Source organism: Planococcus citri, chromosome 2 (genome assembly GCF_950023065.1).
Source record: "Planococcus citri chromosome 2, ihPlaCitr1.1, whole genome shotgun sequence".
In the NCBI taxonomy this organism is placed as follows: Eukaryota; Metazoa; Arthropoda; class Insecta; order Hemiptera; family Pseudococcidae; genus Planococcus; species Planococcus citri.
In genome coordinates this window covers 5,859,216-5,876,676 of record NC_088678.1, presented here as the reverse complement: position 1 = coordinate 5,876,676, position 17,461 = coordinate 5,859,216, and the positions used below count along the sequence as shown (strand labels likewise).

The window sequence follows — 17,461 nt, the reverse complement described above, 5'->3', positions numbered from 1 at the left end:
GATCATGTGACAGATGTTGGTATTACAAGTACTATGAAATCCTATTTATCCATATCATCTGTGGAGAAATCTTATTTCAACTCTTTGGGGTTCGATAGTTCCAGTACAGAACAATATACTGGAAGTTTCGATAAAAATAGTGGTCTTATCCAAATTCATTACCCTTTGAATAGATTGATGGGATACTTTGAAGATCATCGGAAAATCATTTTGAATGCCTCCCAGGAAATCATCATGGTAAGAGCAAGAGATGACAGTAATGTGTTTGTGTGGAATAGACCAGTTGCAGGAGCAGCAGCAGCAGGTGCAGACCAAGTAGCAGCACCACAAGGTATACCTCCAAAATTCATAATCAACGAAATTTCATGGAAAATTCCTCAAATCAAAGTTTCAGATGCAATGCGTATTCAGTTTTTGAGTATTATCAAACAAAACCGAGAATTATACATACCTTTTAGAACATGGGAGTTGTATGAATACCCTTCCTTACCTCTTTCAACCTCTCATACATGGTCTATAAAAACAACTACTTCACTTTTAAAACCTCGTTTCATAGTTGTTGGTTTTCAGACAAATCGAAAGAATAATTATTCATCATCTGCATCAAAATTTGATAGCATTAGACTACGATCATTTCAATTATTTCTGAATGATATATACATTCCTTATGAAACTCCATCTCTTGATACACAAAAAAATCAGTGTTCAATACTGTATGAAATGTTTGTGAAATTCTATTCTAGTTTCTATCAACAGTCTAATCTTTATCCATGTCATGATATGAAAACATTTTTAACAAATTTCCCATTGATTGTTCTAGATTGTAGTCGACAAAAAGAAACAATTTTATCAAAAAGTGTAGGAGGACCATTAAATGTAAGATTTGATTTTTCATGTGAAGACAATGTCCCTGCTGATACATCAGCAAGATGTTTAATTTTCTATGACAGAGCTTTTTCTTACAGATCCATGGATGGAATTGTAACTCAAATATTATAATTTAAAAAAATTGTAGATACTTTTATCATTATTATTAGGTATTACTGTTTATTTTTTAGAAATTATGAAATATAAATATTAGTTCATTCATCGAATGATTGTTATTTCTTTTCAAGCTTTGCTATAAGGTAGTAGTTCATTCTTGTAAAAATGAATGGGTTTGGTTTACCACCGAATGTTAAAATTGAAGAACAAGAACAAAAACTTTCTATAGATAAAAGTATATTTGAAAGTGTTGATGATCGTCAAGTTCATGGATCATTGTTTCCTAGTTCTATTCGAGGATTAATTGTGGGTAAATCTGGTTGTGGAAAAACCAATTTGATGATAACACTTCTTCATCATGCTAATGGTCTTAGATATCAGAATGTATATTTGGTTAGCAAAAGTTTGTTTCAAACAAAGTATGAAAAATTAAAACAAGCTTTCCAATTGGTACCTGAAATAGGCTTTTATTGCTTTACATCTTGTAACGATTTGAATGACCCTGAAGAATGTAAAGAAAACAGCATTGTTATATTTGATGATATTTCAGCTTCAAATGAGGGAAATGAAAAATTAAGAAAATTTTTTTCAATGTCAAGACATAAAGGCATCTCTTGTTTTTTATTGTGTCAAAGTTATGCAAGAATTTACAAATCTTTGATACGTGATAATGCAAATTTCATCATTTTATTCAGTCAAGATATGCTTAACATGAAGCATGTGTACGATGATCATTTGAGTTCTGATCTAACCTTTCTTTCTTTTCAGAGTATATGTAAATTTTCATGGAATAAGCCATTTGGATTTTTAATTATTGACACTGAAAAATCTATATATAAAGGAAAATTACGTTCTTCATTCCATCATTTCATTACTTTTGATTGAGAACATCAGTTGTGATTGAAGAAGATTGTCAGTCATGTCTAATAACGTAATTTCTAACATTGACAAGGAAATCAAACAAAAAGAAGAAATTGTTGAAATAGCGCAAAATATTCAAAAGAAATATAATGAGCTGAAAAGGTCTAAAGAAGATTCATATAGAGAAATAAATGAAACATTTCAACCAATAATCAAACCACTGAATGAAATTAGAAAAATTGGAGAATCAAGACTTCAAAAACAAACTGAAGAAGAAGAAGAAATAGACCATGTATATACTCAACCTCAACATAACATTCAAGAAGAATTGTTAATGAAACATGGTCTCCCGGCATTACGGGATACAATGTATGGTTTGAAAATTAGTCCCAGAAAGAAAATTTTTGTAATGGGAAATAAAAAAGTAGATGTCACCAAAAACTTTTTCATTTTAGGAAATCGATCTTTTCATCGTACCACTGGATTAGATAATTTGCTTACCCAAGATTATGTTGATAAAAGCTCATACACTAGTGAAGATCTGAAAAACTATGTTGAAATTTTAAAACAAACAAAATCTCATAAACGAAAAGACAAGTCTTGGAAATCATCAAACAGAGAAAAATATAATTTTTTACGAGACATTGTTAGACCAATTTTGGAAAAAAAAAACAACTTTTAATTGTTTTTCAGATGAAAATGAAATCAACTCAAATTCAAATGATGATAATTTGATACCAGAAGTACTTAATCAATCTTTCAAAACTAGTGAAATAAATGTGAAACACAAAAAAGGTGGAGGTATTAAAAAGAAAATGGAAAATCAAAAAAATAATAAAATTAAAACAAAAAACCAATTAAGAAAGAAACAGAAAAAAAAGTGTACTCCTCGAAGAAATGCTTCAATCCAGAACAAACAATTAATGAAACCATGTAATAGCAAATATCAAATAGTGTACTATGATGATGTCAATGAATTAATTGAAAGATTGAAATTATTAAAGGGTGAACAAATGGCTGGCAATGACTCTCCTCAAATTTTTAATGAAATACAATCTATTATTGAGGAGCTAGAAGAACGTAAAATAATTTAAAATAACTATAAATACATCTGTTTTATTACTAATATTTTCAGTCTGTTGGAGAGTATCATGGAACCATCTTTCAAAAAGGTAGTTGTACATGAGTTACACGGTCCAATTCGTAGACATTTTCCTCGTCGTAGAGTTGAAATTAGATCATTATACGATCTATTTGCTGCAGATCTTATTGAAATGAGAGAATATGCCAAAATAAACAAAAATTATAACTATATACTAGTAGTTATCAATTGTTTCTCAAAAATGGTATTTGTTGAACCTTTAAAAAAAAAACAAGGTAAAATTGTTTCGTTGGCTTTGGAAAACATTTTCAAAAAAAGTCCTCATCCACCAAAAAATTTTCAAACAGATGATGGTAAAGAATTTTGGAATAAGGACTGTAATCAAATTTACTCAAAGTATGGAATTAACCACTATAGCACATTTTCACCCATAAAATGTGGGATAGTAGAACGAGTCAATCGAACATTGAAGAATATGATATTCAAAGAGTGTAGTTTAAGAGGAGATTTTAAGTACCTTGATACTCTTCAAGATATTGTCAATAAGTATAATAATTCTTATCATCGCACAATCGAATGTAAACCTATTGAAGTAAATAAACAAAATGAGAGAGAAGTCCTTTCTAAAATTATTAAAAATACTGGTTCTCATCATCCATTAGAAAAGTTGATGAAAGAAAAATTTAAAATTAGTGATTTTGTTCGTGTAAGCAAATATAAAACAATTTTTGATAAATCTTATCATCAAAATTGGTCAAATGAAATATTTCGCATTGCTCATATCAGAAAAAGTATTCCTGTGACCTATTTGCTAGAAGATGAGCTTGGAGAACCAATTTTAGGATGTTTCTATGAACAAGAATTGAAAAAAGTTTCTTATCCTAATGTTTATTTGGTAGAAAAAATTATTAGAAAGAGAAGAGATGAATATTATGTGAAATGGTTAGGGTTATCTGAAAATCATAATTCATGGATTAAAAAATCAGATTTCACTTAGGTAATCATCTTTAAAACATATTTGATGACGGTCAAAGATATTATGGAAATGTCCTAGAAATACTCCTTAGGTAATCATTTTTTTAAAAAAAAGTATGTTTCTGAGAGATAATTTGAATGAATAATCATTTTTCAAAGTTGTGATGAAATGACCTAAAAAGAAAACTCCTTCATCATCAATTATTTGTAATAACCATCCATATCTGTTGACTCCTCTCACTCCAATAATCATTTTTAAATTGTAAGTGGGGATAGCATGAAAAATATTTCTTCTTCAATCAGTAACTGTCAATCTCAACTAAGCATTACATTGAGAAAGTGATTTATAATCAGTACTTACTTTCTATTTTTCAATTTTTTTTTTATCATTATTGAAATCAATTTTCCGAAGTAGTAAAAAATGAATTTTAACGATCTAATATGTGAAAGTCGTATCAATGTTGCGTGTATGAATTATTACATTGAAACTGGGATGTGTGTCAACTCCAGCTTTAAACCTATTATTCGGATAACCTCTTCTTATGGAAATCATCTGGACCAGATATCGTTATCAACAGATCAATGGCTTCTACTAATGAAACGTGAGTTTGGATCAATTTTCAAGTTTTTCAAACTAAAAGAATTATGTGATGAAAAAGAAAAAACTGTTTCCATTGATAAAAATCTTTCCATTCATTTCAACTTTGAAGGTAACAATGTAGTTCTTATGGAAGATAATGTTAAATTAATGATGATGACAGAAGAATTATTTCATGATTTGGTTCGATGGTATGATACTATCTCATTGAAACTTGAAATTCTTGGAAAATATCAAATCTACGCTGTTTATGTTTTTTCAAAATATGTTAATCATTTTGTAAAAAAAGTTGATATAGATGAGGTAGATGGTGCAATGACAGATTTAGATCATATTGATTATATATCCTCCCATGAATTACCAGATATTGATAATTTTTCTGTTAATTATAAACATTTGGATACACTACTCTGTATGATTATCCATTCTGAAATTCGAATTCTTTCAAAAGAAAAAATATTTGATAAAGTAGAGTTTATAAGGAAATTTCACTCAGAGTCATCTTGGTCTAATAGTAATTACTTACTTCTATGAGTTGAAATATGTGTAGAACATATGTACATATTTTTTTTATAAGTGGAAAAATTATTCTTCATTATAACTTAAGATTGTAAGACACCCTTTCAATTGAATAAATATAAATTGTTTTTTTTTATTTATTCTTTCCCATTTCTCATGTTGGAATAAAGAAATCACACTTCTCAGAAGTATTCATTATGTATTTTCAATGAAAAAAAAAAAAAATAATTTAAAGAAAACATGGAATTACAAGTTGAATAAAATCAGTAAGTAGATCAACAAATTTTTTTTCAGTTTCCATCATTGACTTCTTCTTCACCTCCTTCACGTATAAGCATTCTGTTCATCAACTGTAATAGAAACAATATCATAATGAACTTGACATAAATAAACTTATTTTCTAGGTATTTTAGGTATTCTAGGTTATGATATTGATAAACTAATATCAACAGGGATCAAAGTATTTGGAATTAATTTTTGGTAAGTAGCATAATTTATGTTTATTTGACGAGGCGGAGTAACATTTGTATACTTAAAATTACATTCTTCGATTAAAACTCCTTCCAGCCCATGAAGATTAATTCTAATTTCATTAGAAAAGTGGTGGAAAAGTCTAGAAGGTTCGTTAACGTTGTCGAAAGTGCAATTTCTCAAACAAATATATTCAACATTTTTATACAAACCAAGAATTGATAATAATAAATTCAAACCTTGAAACGAAACATGACGATATGAAATGTTAAAACAAATGATTTCGTATCCTCTTAGAAATTTTTTCACCACTTTTCTAATGGAATCTATTCCGCTAGAAAAATCAACTCCCTCGCCCTTTAACATCTTATCAATAGAGAATCCCAGGTGCTCTATTTCAAGTGATCCACATTGACCATGAAATAGAACCCGGGTATCTAGGTATAAATGATTGAGCGGGTATTGACCAAAAAGACGAATTCCAATAGAATAAAAGAGCCTTGAACTACAAAGAAAATTTACAATATCTATTTTAGATCTTAATATTCTTAATATATGATCATAAATTTCATCAGGTAATACAGGTATTACAATCTGAAAAAAAAAAAAAAAAAAAAAAAAAAAATTATACAACAAGTTTTACATCACAATGTACTACTCGGAACTGCTTTGAAGGAGTATTCATTGCAGTCATCATTGTTATTTTATAGTATACAAAATCTTCAAAGCATTTTTGTTTATAAACACAGTTTTGTATGTTAATCATTTTCAACAGATCATAATTTTTGAAATAACGAACTACTTCCCTCTCATAGCCATCTATTTCCTCAGTTGATTTTAATTTACAATTTTCAAATGTCAGAAATTCTAATTTTTGGAACAGAAATGTGTGCAAAATTAAAAAATCAATTATTTCTAAATTTATTCCTTTGGTTATGGAGTTATCTACCACCATAGAGTTAAAATTATGATTTTGTAAGGGTGATAGAATTCTATTTAATCTACATTTTATTTTCCGAAATGATGTGTCACCATATTCAATGTATTCAAAAATTGTTTTAAAACATTTTTCAAGGTTGATCGAGATATCTTTATATGATAAAATAAACTCATTTAAGATAATTAAGGATTCATTTTCTGGAATCTCCTGCAAAATAAAAAAAAATTGGGTTGCTAACAATTATGCATGAATCAAGTGGAAATGAAAAGTACATAAATCATGGAGAAAGTGATCTAAAAATTCAAATGTTATTTTCATAATCATCATCATCACAGTCACTATCTATTTGGTCATCAGAAGAAAGACTATCAATCTTATAGTGACCCCATGCAAAACTATCAATTTTGGAATGAAAAAATCGCTTATCACAGTGTGAATTTAAACATAGCTTCCTCTGTAGTACTGTAAAAATCTCGTGATTATGAGATCTAAAAGACATTTGATATTTTCTAATATCAACATCCTTAAAAAGAGAAAGTTCGTAGTCTGAAAATGTAATTTCATTTTTCAATACACTTTTTTTCACTCCTTTAGCTTTTTTTTTTACTTCTGTTTCTGATGTGGAATTGTTGTAGATTTCAAGAGCATAAACTTTTGGTCTTAAAGAAATAAATTTTGAACAATGATGAGATGACAATTCATTTTTGAAATAACCTGGAACCTGTTTCACTGTATTATTATAACATGCGTGATCTATAGGATAGTTGCTACAATCAAAAATTTGATTTTTTAAATATTGTTCAATATCATTAGTTGCAACAGAAAAAATGAAAGAATCTGTATCCATGTACAGTAATTTTGGAAATGAACAATCCGAAAAAATGTGACTTAATTTCTCATAATACACTTCATACATAAAATGACGCGAAATTTCCAAAATACTAATGCCTACAAAAATTGGTTTATTCAATTTAACAATACTTCTTAAGAAATGTATTCCTACTAAATTTTCGCTAAAAACAACTGATTTTTTGAAAGAAGATTTAGACACACTGGTGTAATATTTTCGAACATCATTTACTAACTTGAAATTTAATCTCTCTCTTTGATTTTCAATAAATTTTCCGAAGCAAGAATTGATCATTAATTTAAAAAAAGATTTATCAAACTCGTTAGTAGCATTCTGCCTCAGAACAGTATTTTTTTCAATATAAATTTTCAAGAAATCAGATTGATGAAATTGTATAGCCCTGTGTATTTTTTTCAAAATTAGACCATGATTGAGACATAATTGAAGATTTTTTAAATGAATAACATAATTTTTTTTATCTTCCAACGTACATAATAATTTTTCAGTTTTTGAATTTGGAGGACATTTCTTTTCCACACACATAGGAAAATCATTGTGTAAATCATGAATTTGTTTAGGATATTCCAGATCAACCTCAAAGTAATATGACAAATCACCATCATTGTTTAAATGAATGATGTAATCAGAAGTAAAATAGTCTAAATCATTTTGAGAAACCCATCGAAATTTTGAAGTTGGTAATTTTTGCTTCATGGCAAACCCATATAAGTTATTTACATCGATGTATAGGATGGAATTTGGAGGTTTATTTATATCATAATTAGGCAAGTGAATGTTGTTTCCTTCTGAAAATTTTCTTACTGTATTGACTATACCACCTCTGAGACCTCTTTCAAAAAACAAATACTGATCCATATCAGTAAGAAGTTCTAATTTTACTCCTGTCATTTTTAGCATTGCTTGGAAAGAAAATCCTGGCAATGAATAAAAGTGACAGGGGTCCAGACCATAATTTTTCAAACAAAGATTTCGAAAACTGACGAAGCAATCACATAAAAGAAGCACATCGGAAATGCAATAAACTACCAAATAATCTTCCAAAGTTCTGCAGTTAAATTTCTCCCAACAATTTTTTGCAAATTGATATTCTTCGTCAGTCAAGTCTGAATCATCTAAATCATTTCTAAAATAAATTTTTTCAGGAAGTTCTCTCAATTTAAGTTTTTCAAGATTGTCCAAAAAATTATAACAAAAATATCCTTTTTGGGTGATTATGTTTGTTAATTCTGAATTCTGAAAATATTTATTTGTATGTTTCAACTGTGTTGAAGGTAAATTTTCTGACAGTGTTCTAAGACCTGCTGAGAGAAATCTGAAAGAGTCTACGAATCGAATCCAAAAATTGTCAGTGATTTTTATGGAGAAGCTAATATAGTCTTCCTCAGAGTGAGGAATGACCGTTATATTTTCTGTTGGCAGAAAACATTGGAAAAGAAGGTGGCTATCGTAATGTGATAAATTATGGAAAAAAATGGGGAGAAAATTTGGGGTACGTAGTTTCAAGTTACATGAATCACAAGCTGCACCTATGAACATACCTGTTATATGGTCATGGTGTCTAACTTTTTTGTCTCCAAAAAAAAAACCATTTCCACAAATGCAACATTCTGTCGCATTTTTAAAATTTTGTATATCAGAAGGTGTCATAATAATTTGATTTTTATACTTTTGATATCTTTTGGCAATTATTTTACCAAATTTTGTTAATTTTTTGAAAAAAATTTCCACCGCATTAATTCCAGTGTAGGAAACAGGTTCCATAATTTTTGAATGATTTTTACCAACAAGGTAAAAACAAAATGAAATAGGAATGTGTTGGTTTAAAACCCTATTTTTAGATACCCAATCATAATCATTTTTGGACACTAACATAGTCTCAAAATCTGCGAATCCTATGTACTGAATTGGATCCATGAACTTAAATTGATCAAATTCCAAAATGTTTCCCCCCGCAGTTGGAAGAACATATTTAGCTGGTTCACTTATCATTTCAGTACACCAACGTTTATGATCTTCTAACTTAAATTCCTTGTTTGGACCAGAATAATGTATAAAACATCGTTTACACACTTCAATTGAACCATGGTGTTTCGTAATTTGTTCCCTTACTAAACTATTAAAATTTTTAATGTAAGCAAAATGATTTTTTTCACCTGAACTTAAAAAAAGTAGATCATAATGAAATCTTTTTTCAAGTTCGCACACCTTGATTGGAAATATTTCGTCGTTATTTTCAATGCCATAAACATTAACAGATACTTCATTGTTCTGTTTTTCAAATTTGGAAACATCACGAAGGGTAGTGGGAAAAGATATGTTTTGGAAATCAAATTTCAAGTTGTATTCCTTCAAAATTCTATTCTCAATGACAGGAAAAATATATGCCTTATATCCCTTTTCATTGGGAATTAGAAATTTTGCTAAAATACAGTACTTGAAACAAAAGTTATCATATGATTGAATGTTTATGATACATTTTTTATTTTGCAATTTTTTAGGGATAGGAATGTAGGTACCACATGATAATCTTAATGGATTATTTTTGTTTATTGTAAATTCAAGAAATTCGACATTTTTCAACACCCAACCACTGCCCTGCTTATTCAATTTTTCAAATTGAGGTAAAAATTGAGGAAAAAATTTATCTTTCAAAATTTTATGAATATCATCATTAATGAAGAAAGGTAATGTAGAGGTGCTTAAGAAGAAACACATCTCTTCTTCTACAATACCTTTCTTGCAAATAATTTTCATTTTCGAATGCATTTTTAATGCTTTGATTATAGATAATCTATCAGACAGTATACTATATATAATAGGTTCTATTTTAAATAAAAAACTTGTAATATCGAATATTATCTTATTTATAATTTTGATGACGCAAATCCTTTTTCTGAATGCTGATTTGCATTCGACAACATCAAACTCTTCTGTTGATACATTTTCTAGCTTTAAGAACAAAAAAAATTTAAAAAAAAATGAAAATTGAAACTAGAATTCTTATTTTATTGGGTAAAACCGCCACCAGAAAAAATTTACAATCACCATGGAAAAAAAAAATGAACAAGAAGACAGTTGGTTTGAATCTAGAGGACATGTTTTTTTCTTTTATGTCTTGAGTGTTACGTGTTGATTTGCGAGCACTGTTTTATTATTAGTTTAGACTTGGTTCCTGGATATTTAGAGAGATAGCGCTACATGTATGAATTCCCTTATAATTTGATAGTTATTTACATGGATATTATACTCGATCAACCTCCTGAGATCGAATTCTAACATTTCCCACTGATCTGTTGTCTCCAGCGTGATTTTAAAATTTCTCCAGAATTTTGAATTTGCTTCAGAAAGTATTTTTAGTTCAAAGTTCAATACTTACCGCTTGTATCTTGTTTTCACAACTTTAAACTTCGAAAACTTTGCACTCATTTTAAAGAGAATAAAAAAATACTTAGATATGTGTTCAATCTAAGTTTCAAGTATTCAAAGTTGACATTACGAAGAAACGGTGGATAAAAGTAATCATAATTTATAATCATTTTTTCAACTTATGCTGTTCGATCTAAGTTTTGAGTATTTTTAGATCAAAGTTGACATTACGAAGAAATGGTGGATAAAAGTAATCATAAAATCATTTTTTCAACTTAATCATAAAATCATTTTTTTCAACATATGAGAAGCTTCCCTTTTCGAGGAAAGTTTTGTAATTTGCACAAATCACTGTATTTCGACCACAACTAACCTTCCAAGATCAAATTCAATCATTTTTCCTACTGATCTCAATACTTCCATCTCTAACCAGATTTTTCAATCGCATACGGAAGATTTTTTGTTTGTATCATGAACCATTTTAAAGAGAATAAAATTATGAAAATTTTGCAATAATAAAATACCTATGTCTTCGATCAAAATTTTGAGTTTTTTTAGTTCAAAGTTGAATACTTACTGCTTGTATCTTGTTTTCTCAACTTTAAACTTCGAAAAATTTGCACTCATTTTCAAGAGAATAAAATTATGGACATTTTTATAAAAAAAATCATACAAAACTTTGAAACATTTAAACATGATAAGAAATCAATATCTTTTATTTACACATGTAGGCTAATACACATTACAATACCTTGCGTTTTTTTTGTTGCAGAGTTTTTAACTCTAAAAATCGTTTCCTGGACACTTCCGATACATTTATGGTATTAATTGATAGGTTTTCAAAACCTGCCTCTGTTACTTTTTTTATGACGGTCTGCAATTTAACCGGAAAAGGAATTGTAAATTCTACTGTATGTTCTCCTTTCTAAAAAATCAAAAAAAAAAAAAAAATGAACATTAATTTTTGAAACTAAGTATAAATGAAAAAAATTATGACTGATAAAAAAAAAACAAAAAAAACGAACATCAATTTTTGAAAATACATATAAATAAAAAAAATCAAAAGCAAGACAATTAAAAAAAAAAACTTACTTCCTCTATCTTGACATTCATCCATGACGATTCGTCAAATATATTTTCCAGTATGTAAATTATATCCTGCGCAACGAAATCGGGGCAGCTAGCAGTAAAACGATATTCAACTGGATTGTTTGTCTGCAAAAAAAATAACAAAATTTGAAAATTAAAAAATTTGAAAAACATCTTTCACTGGTAAGCATCCATTTTAAAGAGAATAAAATTACGAACACGATCATTTTGCAATAATAAAATACCTAAATCAATAGGGAAATTTCACTGTCTTTAATTTGAGACCATATTCAAGTTCATCAGGTAAGCATCCATTTTAAAGAGAATAAAATTACGAACCGATCATTTTTGCAATAATAAAATACCTAAATCGAAAGGGAATTTCATTGTCTTTAATTTGAGAACATATTCAAGTTCATCAGCATTCGCAAACAATCAAAAAAAATTGTATTTTTTTACGCAAAAAATTGGAAATCCATGTATTTTCAATAGCACAGTGATGTATGCTTTTTTTTTTTTAAAAAAAAAAAGTACGTACTTGATCAATAAAAAAAATGTTCAAAATAAGTCCTAAAACTGATGCGATCAAAATTTTGAGTATTTTTTAGTTCAAAATTCAATACTTGACGCTTACTTCTTGTTTCCTCAACTTTGAACTTCGAAAAATTTCGAACGGTAAAAGGTAGAGCTTTGGGTAAGCACCCATTTTAAAGAGAATAAAATTACGAACACCCGAACATTTTGCAATAATAATAATATACCTATGTGTTCGTTTTAAGTTTTTTTGCAATATGAGAAATGATAGAAATTATACATCAATCAATAGGGAATTTCACTGTCTTTAATTTGAGACCACATTCAAGTTCACCATCATCCGCAAACAATCAAAAAAGATGTAAAAAACCATACGACACAATTTTCAAAGTATAAGATAAAAAAATATAGGTATCTACTTACCATGGTTAAGCTTGAAGATGACGATGATGATGTAGACGTAGACGTAGAGGAATTATTTGAAGCCATTTTTTTCTTCTTCTTTAGAACACAGGAAATCAAAATCAAAAAAAAGTCGAGAAGAAACAAACACCTTCGATGAAAACAACACGAGATGAACCCTTGGGGAACAGGTAAAACAGTAGCAAATTTTCAAAAATGAATAATTCGCAAAATTCAAAAATCTTGTAACAAACGAAAACGTATCGAGATGAAAATTTTAAATAAAATTATCAATAAAAACGGAATCGATCAAAGCTTTGGTTTGCAAGCTAAGGACAAAAATTATTCTAATCAGTTACAATAACGAAACGAATACGGAGCGAGATGAAAAATGAAAATATTATAGTTGTTATTTGGACAAAAAAAATACGATCACAGTTCACAAGCGAAAGTCGAAATTATTGATGAAAACAGAACAGAACAACTGATATGAATTTCCGGGCAAATATCTGTTTTATAATGGTCAAAGTAACGGTTATAGAAAAAAAAAACGGTAAATATACATGCAAAATTTAATTTGCTGAATCGTCAATTCAGCATTTTAAAATCGAATGATGAAGCAAAACACTCATTTTACATGAATGAATTGACGATTAGACAAAAAAAAATTAATTTGAGTACCGTTATTTTTCCAATCACTTCTATTGTACCTACCTAAGCACCCACTTAAAAATAAAATACCTACCTATGTGTTCGATCAAAATTTCAGAGTTCGAAGTTCAATACACACCGCTTGTATCTGGATGAAGAACCATTTTGAAGAGAATAAAATTACGATCATTTTACAATAATATCGTACCTACCTAAGCATCCATTTTAAAGAGAATAAAATTACGTTCATTTTGTAATAATAAAATAGGTACCTATGAGGTGAATAACCATTTGAAGAGAATAAAATACCTATGTGTTCGATCAAAATTTCAATTATTTTTAGTTCAAAGTTCAATACCTGCTGTTTGCATCAGGATGAAGTACAGCTCCTATCAAAAAAAAATAAACACATTTTCTGAATCGTCTGAATTCATCTTCATATAGGATCGATCATGTATTCGAGTATGAAGATGAATTCATAAGAAAGAAAAAATAGTAAGAAGATGAATTCGTAAGAAAAAAAATAAATCATAAGAAATTCCTCCATCCTTCACTTCATTTATTTCTCACGATTCTAAGTAAAAAAAAAAATCAAATTTCAAGGGTTTAACGAACTCGTACGTGAAAAATAAACTCATTTTCCGAATTGTCATACATGAAAACATAACAATCGATATGTTGCACTTGCGATTTTTTTATGGTTTTAAAAAATTCAAAATTGATAATTTTATTAATCCCCCATCTAAAGAAAAAAAAAAAATCGTACCATTTAATTGACGTACTCGATGTACACCGCGTGGAGTATACCCCCCTCTGAACAACCAACACTTCCAACCCGCAAACCTCCATCGATCACGATCGTGATCGTAAAACCAACAAACGAAACTACCGCTCCTAGCGGACGATACGTGAAGGTGGCCAGGTTGCCCGTTTTAACCCTACTCCCACCTGACCTTAAAAAATGTATTAATTTAAGTACTTAGCCTCCAAAAAATATTTTTAAAGAAATTGAAAACTTCAATAGATACGTTGTTTAATTCGATGAAAGAAAAAAAACATTCTTAATTCAAAACTGGTAATTCAAAATCAAAAATTTTCACTTTTTTAAATTTTTTTTAGTATTTTTTCAGTTTTTGATCTTTGAAAACTGAATTCAAAAAGAGAAGAAAACATTTCATCGAAGAAAAATTGTTGGAAAAGTTTCGAGAATTGAAGCTTTTGAAAATTTACAATTTGAGAGGCACCAAAATAATAATTTTTGTTGGAAGGGAGGAGGTTTTAAGTAAATTTATTCAAGTCATAACTTTATCCATTTTCGAAAACTGGAAATTTTGGAAAAAATGAAATTTCCTTGACATAGAAAACCGATTTTTGTGGCAGTTTATGAGTTTAGGTAGGTATTGAAAAAAAACTTTATGAGAATTTTGAAGTAATGGTAGCTTTTTTTGGAGAGGGGAGCAATTTTGATTTTTTAAAAACGAGGGTTTCCTAATTATGCAACTTTGGAGAAAAAAACTGAACTTCTTGTTAGACAAAAATTATGACTTTTTTATGACAATGTTGATAAAAATTCCCGTTGATGTCTTGAGAATTCGAATGATTTTGGCCGCATAATAATTGCCATTTTCATTTTGTCAAGTCTGAACCGAGTGCAGAATCGTCTTGACAATCCTTGTTGATATCATTGTTGATATTATCGTTAGCATCATCGAATTTGTCATTCTCGAGCAAAGAACTAGGTATTCGATGATTTCGGTGAACTTTTCGGAGTTGATTTGGTCAAAGATTTCGACGTAACAGGCGATGACTTCGACATAGAAGGTGCACTTTTAGTATCCTTCTCATCGCTTATTTCGGTATTGGTATCATTATCAATCGGATCTAGCAAATCTCGATTGATCAGTAAGGTAACTCGTTGGTTGCAATCTTGAAGTTTCTTGTTGAAGGTGACATCTTTCGAAATAACAATGTCACATTTCGCTGGTATGTAAACTCGACATTGCTCGTCACCATCGTATCCGACGAGGTAACCTTCGAGAACCTTTTTATCCAGATTTTGACGTGACTGGATCGGAACGTTAATGTAACACTTCGAACTAACAATTCGAAGATGTTTTATTCGCGGTGGTATACCAAACCACATCTGGTAAGGAGTTGAACCATTAATCGATGATTTGCCTACTACATTCTGCAAATTCGAAGCAGATAATCGCGTTATGTTCACCAGTCCGAGATCGAAAAATGGTTCTCTTTTCAAAGCGTCGTTTGAGACCATCCGAATTCGAGGAAACATGATTAACGTTCATCATGTTAGATTTTTTGAGTAGTTTTGAATTTAGATTATTACTCGATAATTCTCGAATTAGGGAAAGTGTTGAAAATAATGTAAAATTCGCGTCATTATTTGTATGTATTTATTTATTTTGTCGTAAATACTCGTAATTTGTTGTATTATTGAGATACAATGTATGTATAAAGCCAACAAACATCAATTGTGACTTTTAGATTTTCTACTCAAATATCCGAGATTCTATTCGTTTAAGTAAGGTGCACCAGGGGAAGTTGGAATTCGGGGTAAGTTAGAAAACTTGCTCTAGCATGTAGAGGTTTATATCTGGCGAAGTGCCACTAAAGGTGACTTGAGGGTACTACCCCTACTTCATCACGGCGTACAAATTTTCGCGATTCAGTTTCATTTTAGATGTCTTTGGTTCAATTGTATTTTCTTGTTGTTTTGAACTTGTTTTGAATTTGTTCTAAAATGCAGACTTTTTATTTCTTAGTTTTTCGCATATAGCGGATGAACCGTGCGTCCTAGTGAAAATCTGATGAGAGTGATCTCAAAGAGAATTAAATTCTCTACAATTTTGTTTATATGCAATTTTTCTAGGACGCTCCGTTTGTGATCTACGCCTCTGCAAAGTTTTGCCTGTTCTGACTTCCCCCAATTGGGGGAAGTCAGAACCATTTATATTTTATTGCACTGGGCGAAAGCTACTGTGTCAATCGCGCTCAAATTTTCACCATAGGTTAAGAACCCTTATGGGAACCTACATAATAAATTTGATCCATATTGGTTCATTAGAAGGGGAGTAACAGCTGGTCAAAGTTGAAATTGCGAAAAATCATTCTGACTTGCCCCGGTGCACCTTATTACTGTTTATACGGTTCCGTTCGCATTACGGCGATTATATTTTTGTCAAAAAACCGGAATTTCTTGGCGATTTTTTAAAAAAATCAGAACTTTTTGACAATTTGGAGAAAAATGCAATTTTTTCGAATTTCATCAAAAATTAAGACCTTTTTTCAATTTTAGCAAAAAATGGAACTTTCTGGCAATTATTTGGTAATCTTGAAAAAAAACAAGACTTTGGAGGGAAAAAAACGGATTTTTTCAGCAATTTTGCTACAGATTAAAACTTTTTGGATATTTTGTCAAAAACGGGGTTTTCATTAGGCAATTTTGAAAAAAAACCTTTTCGAATAAAAATAAGGACTATTTTGACAATTTCATTAAAAACAAACAATTAAGGCAATAATCAATATTTTTTGGATAAGTATTTAGGCAAAAAATCAGGAATTTCTTGGCAATTTTGGTAGAAATTAGGACCTTCTGACAATTTTTACAAAAATGCGATTTTTTCCAGATTTATAAAAAATTAAGACTTTTGACAATTTTTACAAAAACTGCGACCATTTAGTAATTCTGACTAAAAACATGACATTCTAGACAACTACAATAAAAAATTACCACTTTTTGGAGAAATTTCCAAAATGGCACATTTAGAGCACTCTCCGAATACATAAGCTAAATTTCAGTAGGTATCCCGAGTCAATTAGGAGTACTGAGGGAGAGGGGCGTAAAACAAGGGGTTTCACCTCATATTCATTGATTTGAGAGAGAATCTCGTTCGAGTGGCTCCAGGTGAAATGTTTTTGAAATCCGAGGGAGGGAGAGAGAGCAGAATAAAAAAGTACAACTAAGTATGTACATATGTATAAAATATGATTTCACTCACCAAAATTTCACGTCATCGATTTTGAGTTTCTCGTGTCTACAACCGAGGTCAGCTTTTTATGAAATCATTGGCAGGAAAA

The 17,461-nt window shown here is 29.5% G+C and overlaps 1 protein-coding gene across 1 annotated transcript; it reads right to left on the bottom strand.

The window, feature by feature from the left end:
- Positions 1-5,218: 5,218 nt before the first annotated feature.
- On the bottom strand, positions 5,219-17,355 carry LOC135834316 (uncharacterized). Its single transcript, XM_065348171.1, has 4 exons — positions 12,734-17,355; positions 11,780-11,902; positions 11,439-11,612; positions 5,219-5,389 (listed from the first exon to the last, which is right to left on the bottom strand). Exons 1-4 carry the CDS (start codon positions 12,797-12,799, stop codon positions 5,330-5,332), a joined length of 423 nt encoding a protein of 140 aa, XP_065204243.1. The 5' UTR covers positions 12,800-17,355; the 3' UTR covers positions 5,219-5,329.
- Between the last annotated feature and the right edge of the window lie 106 nt (positions 17,356-17,461).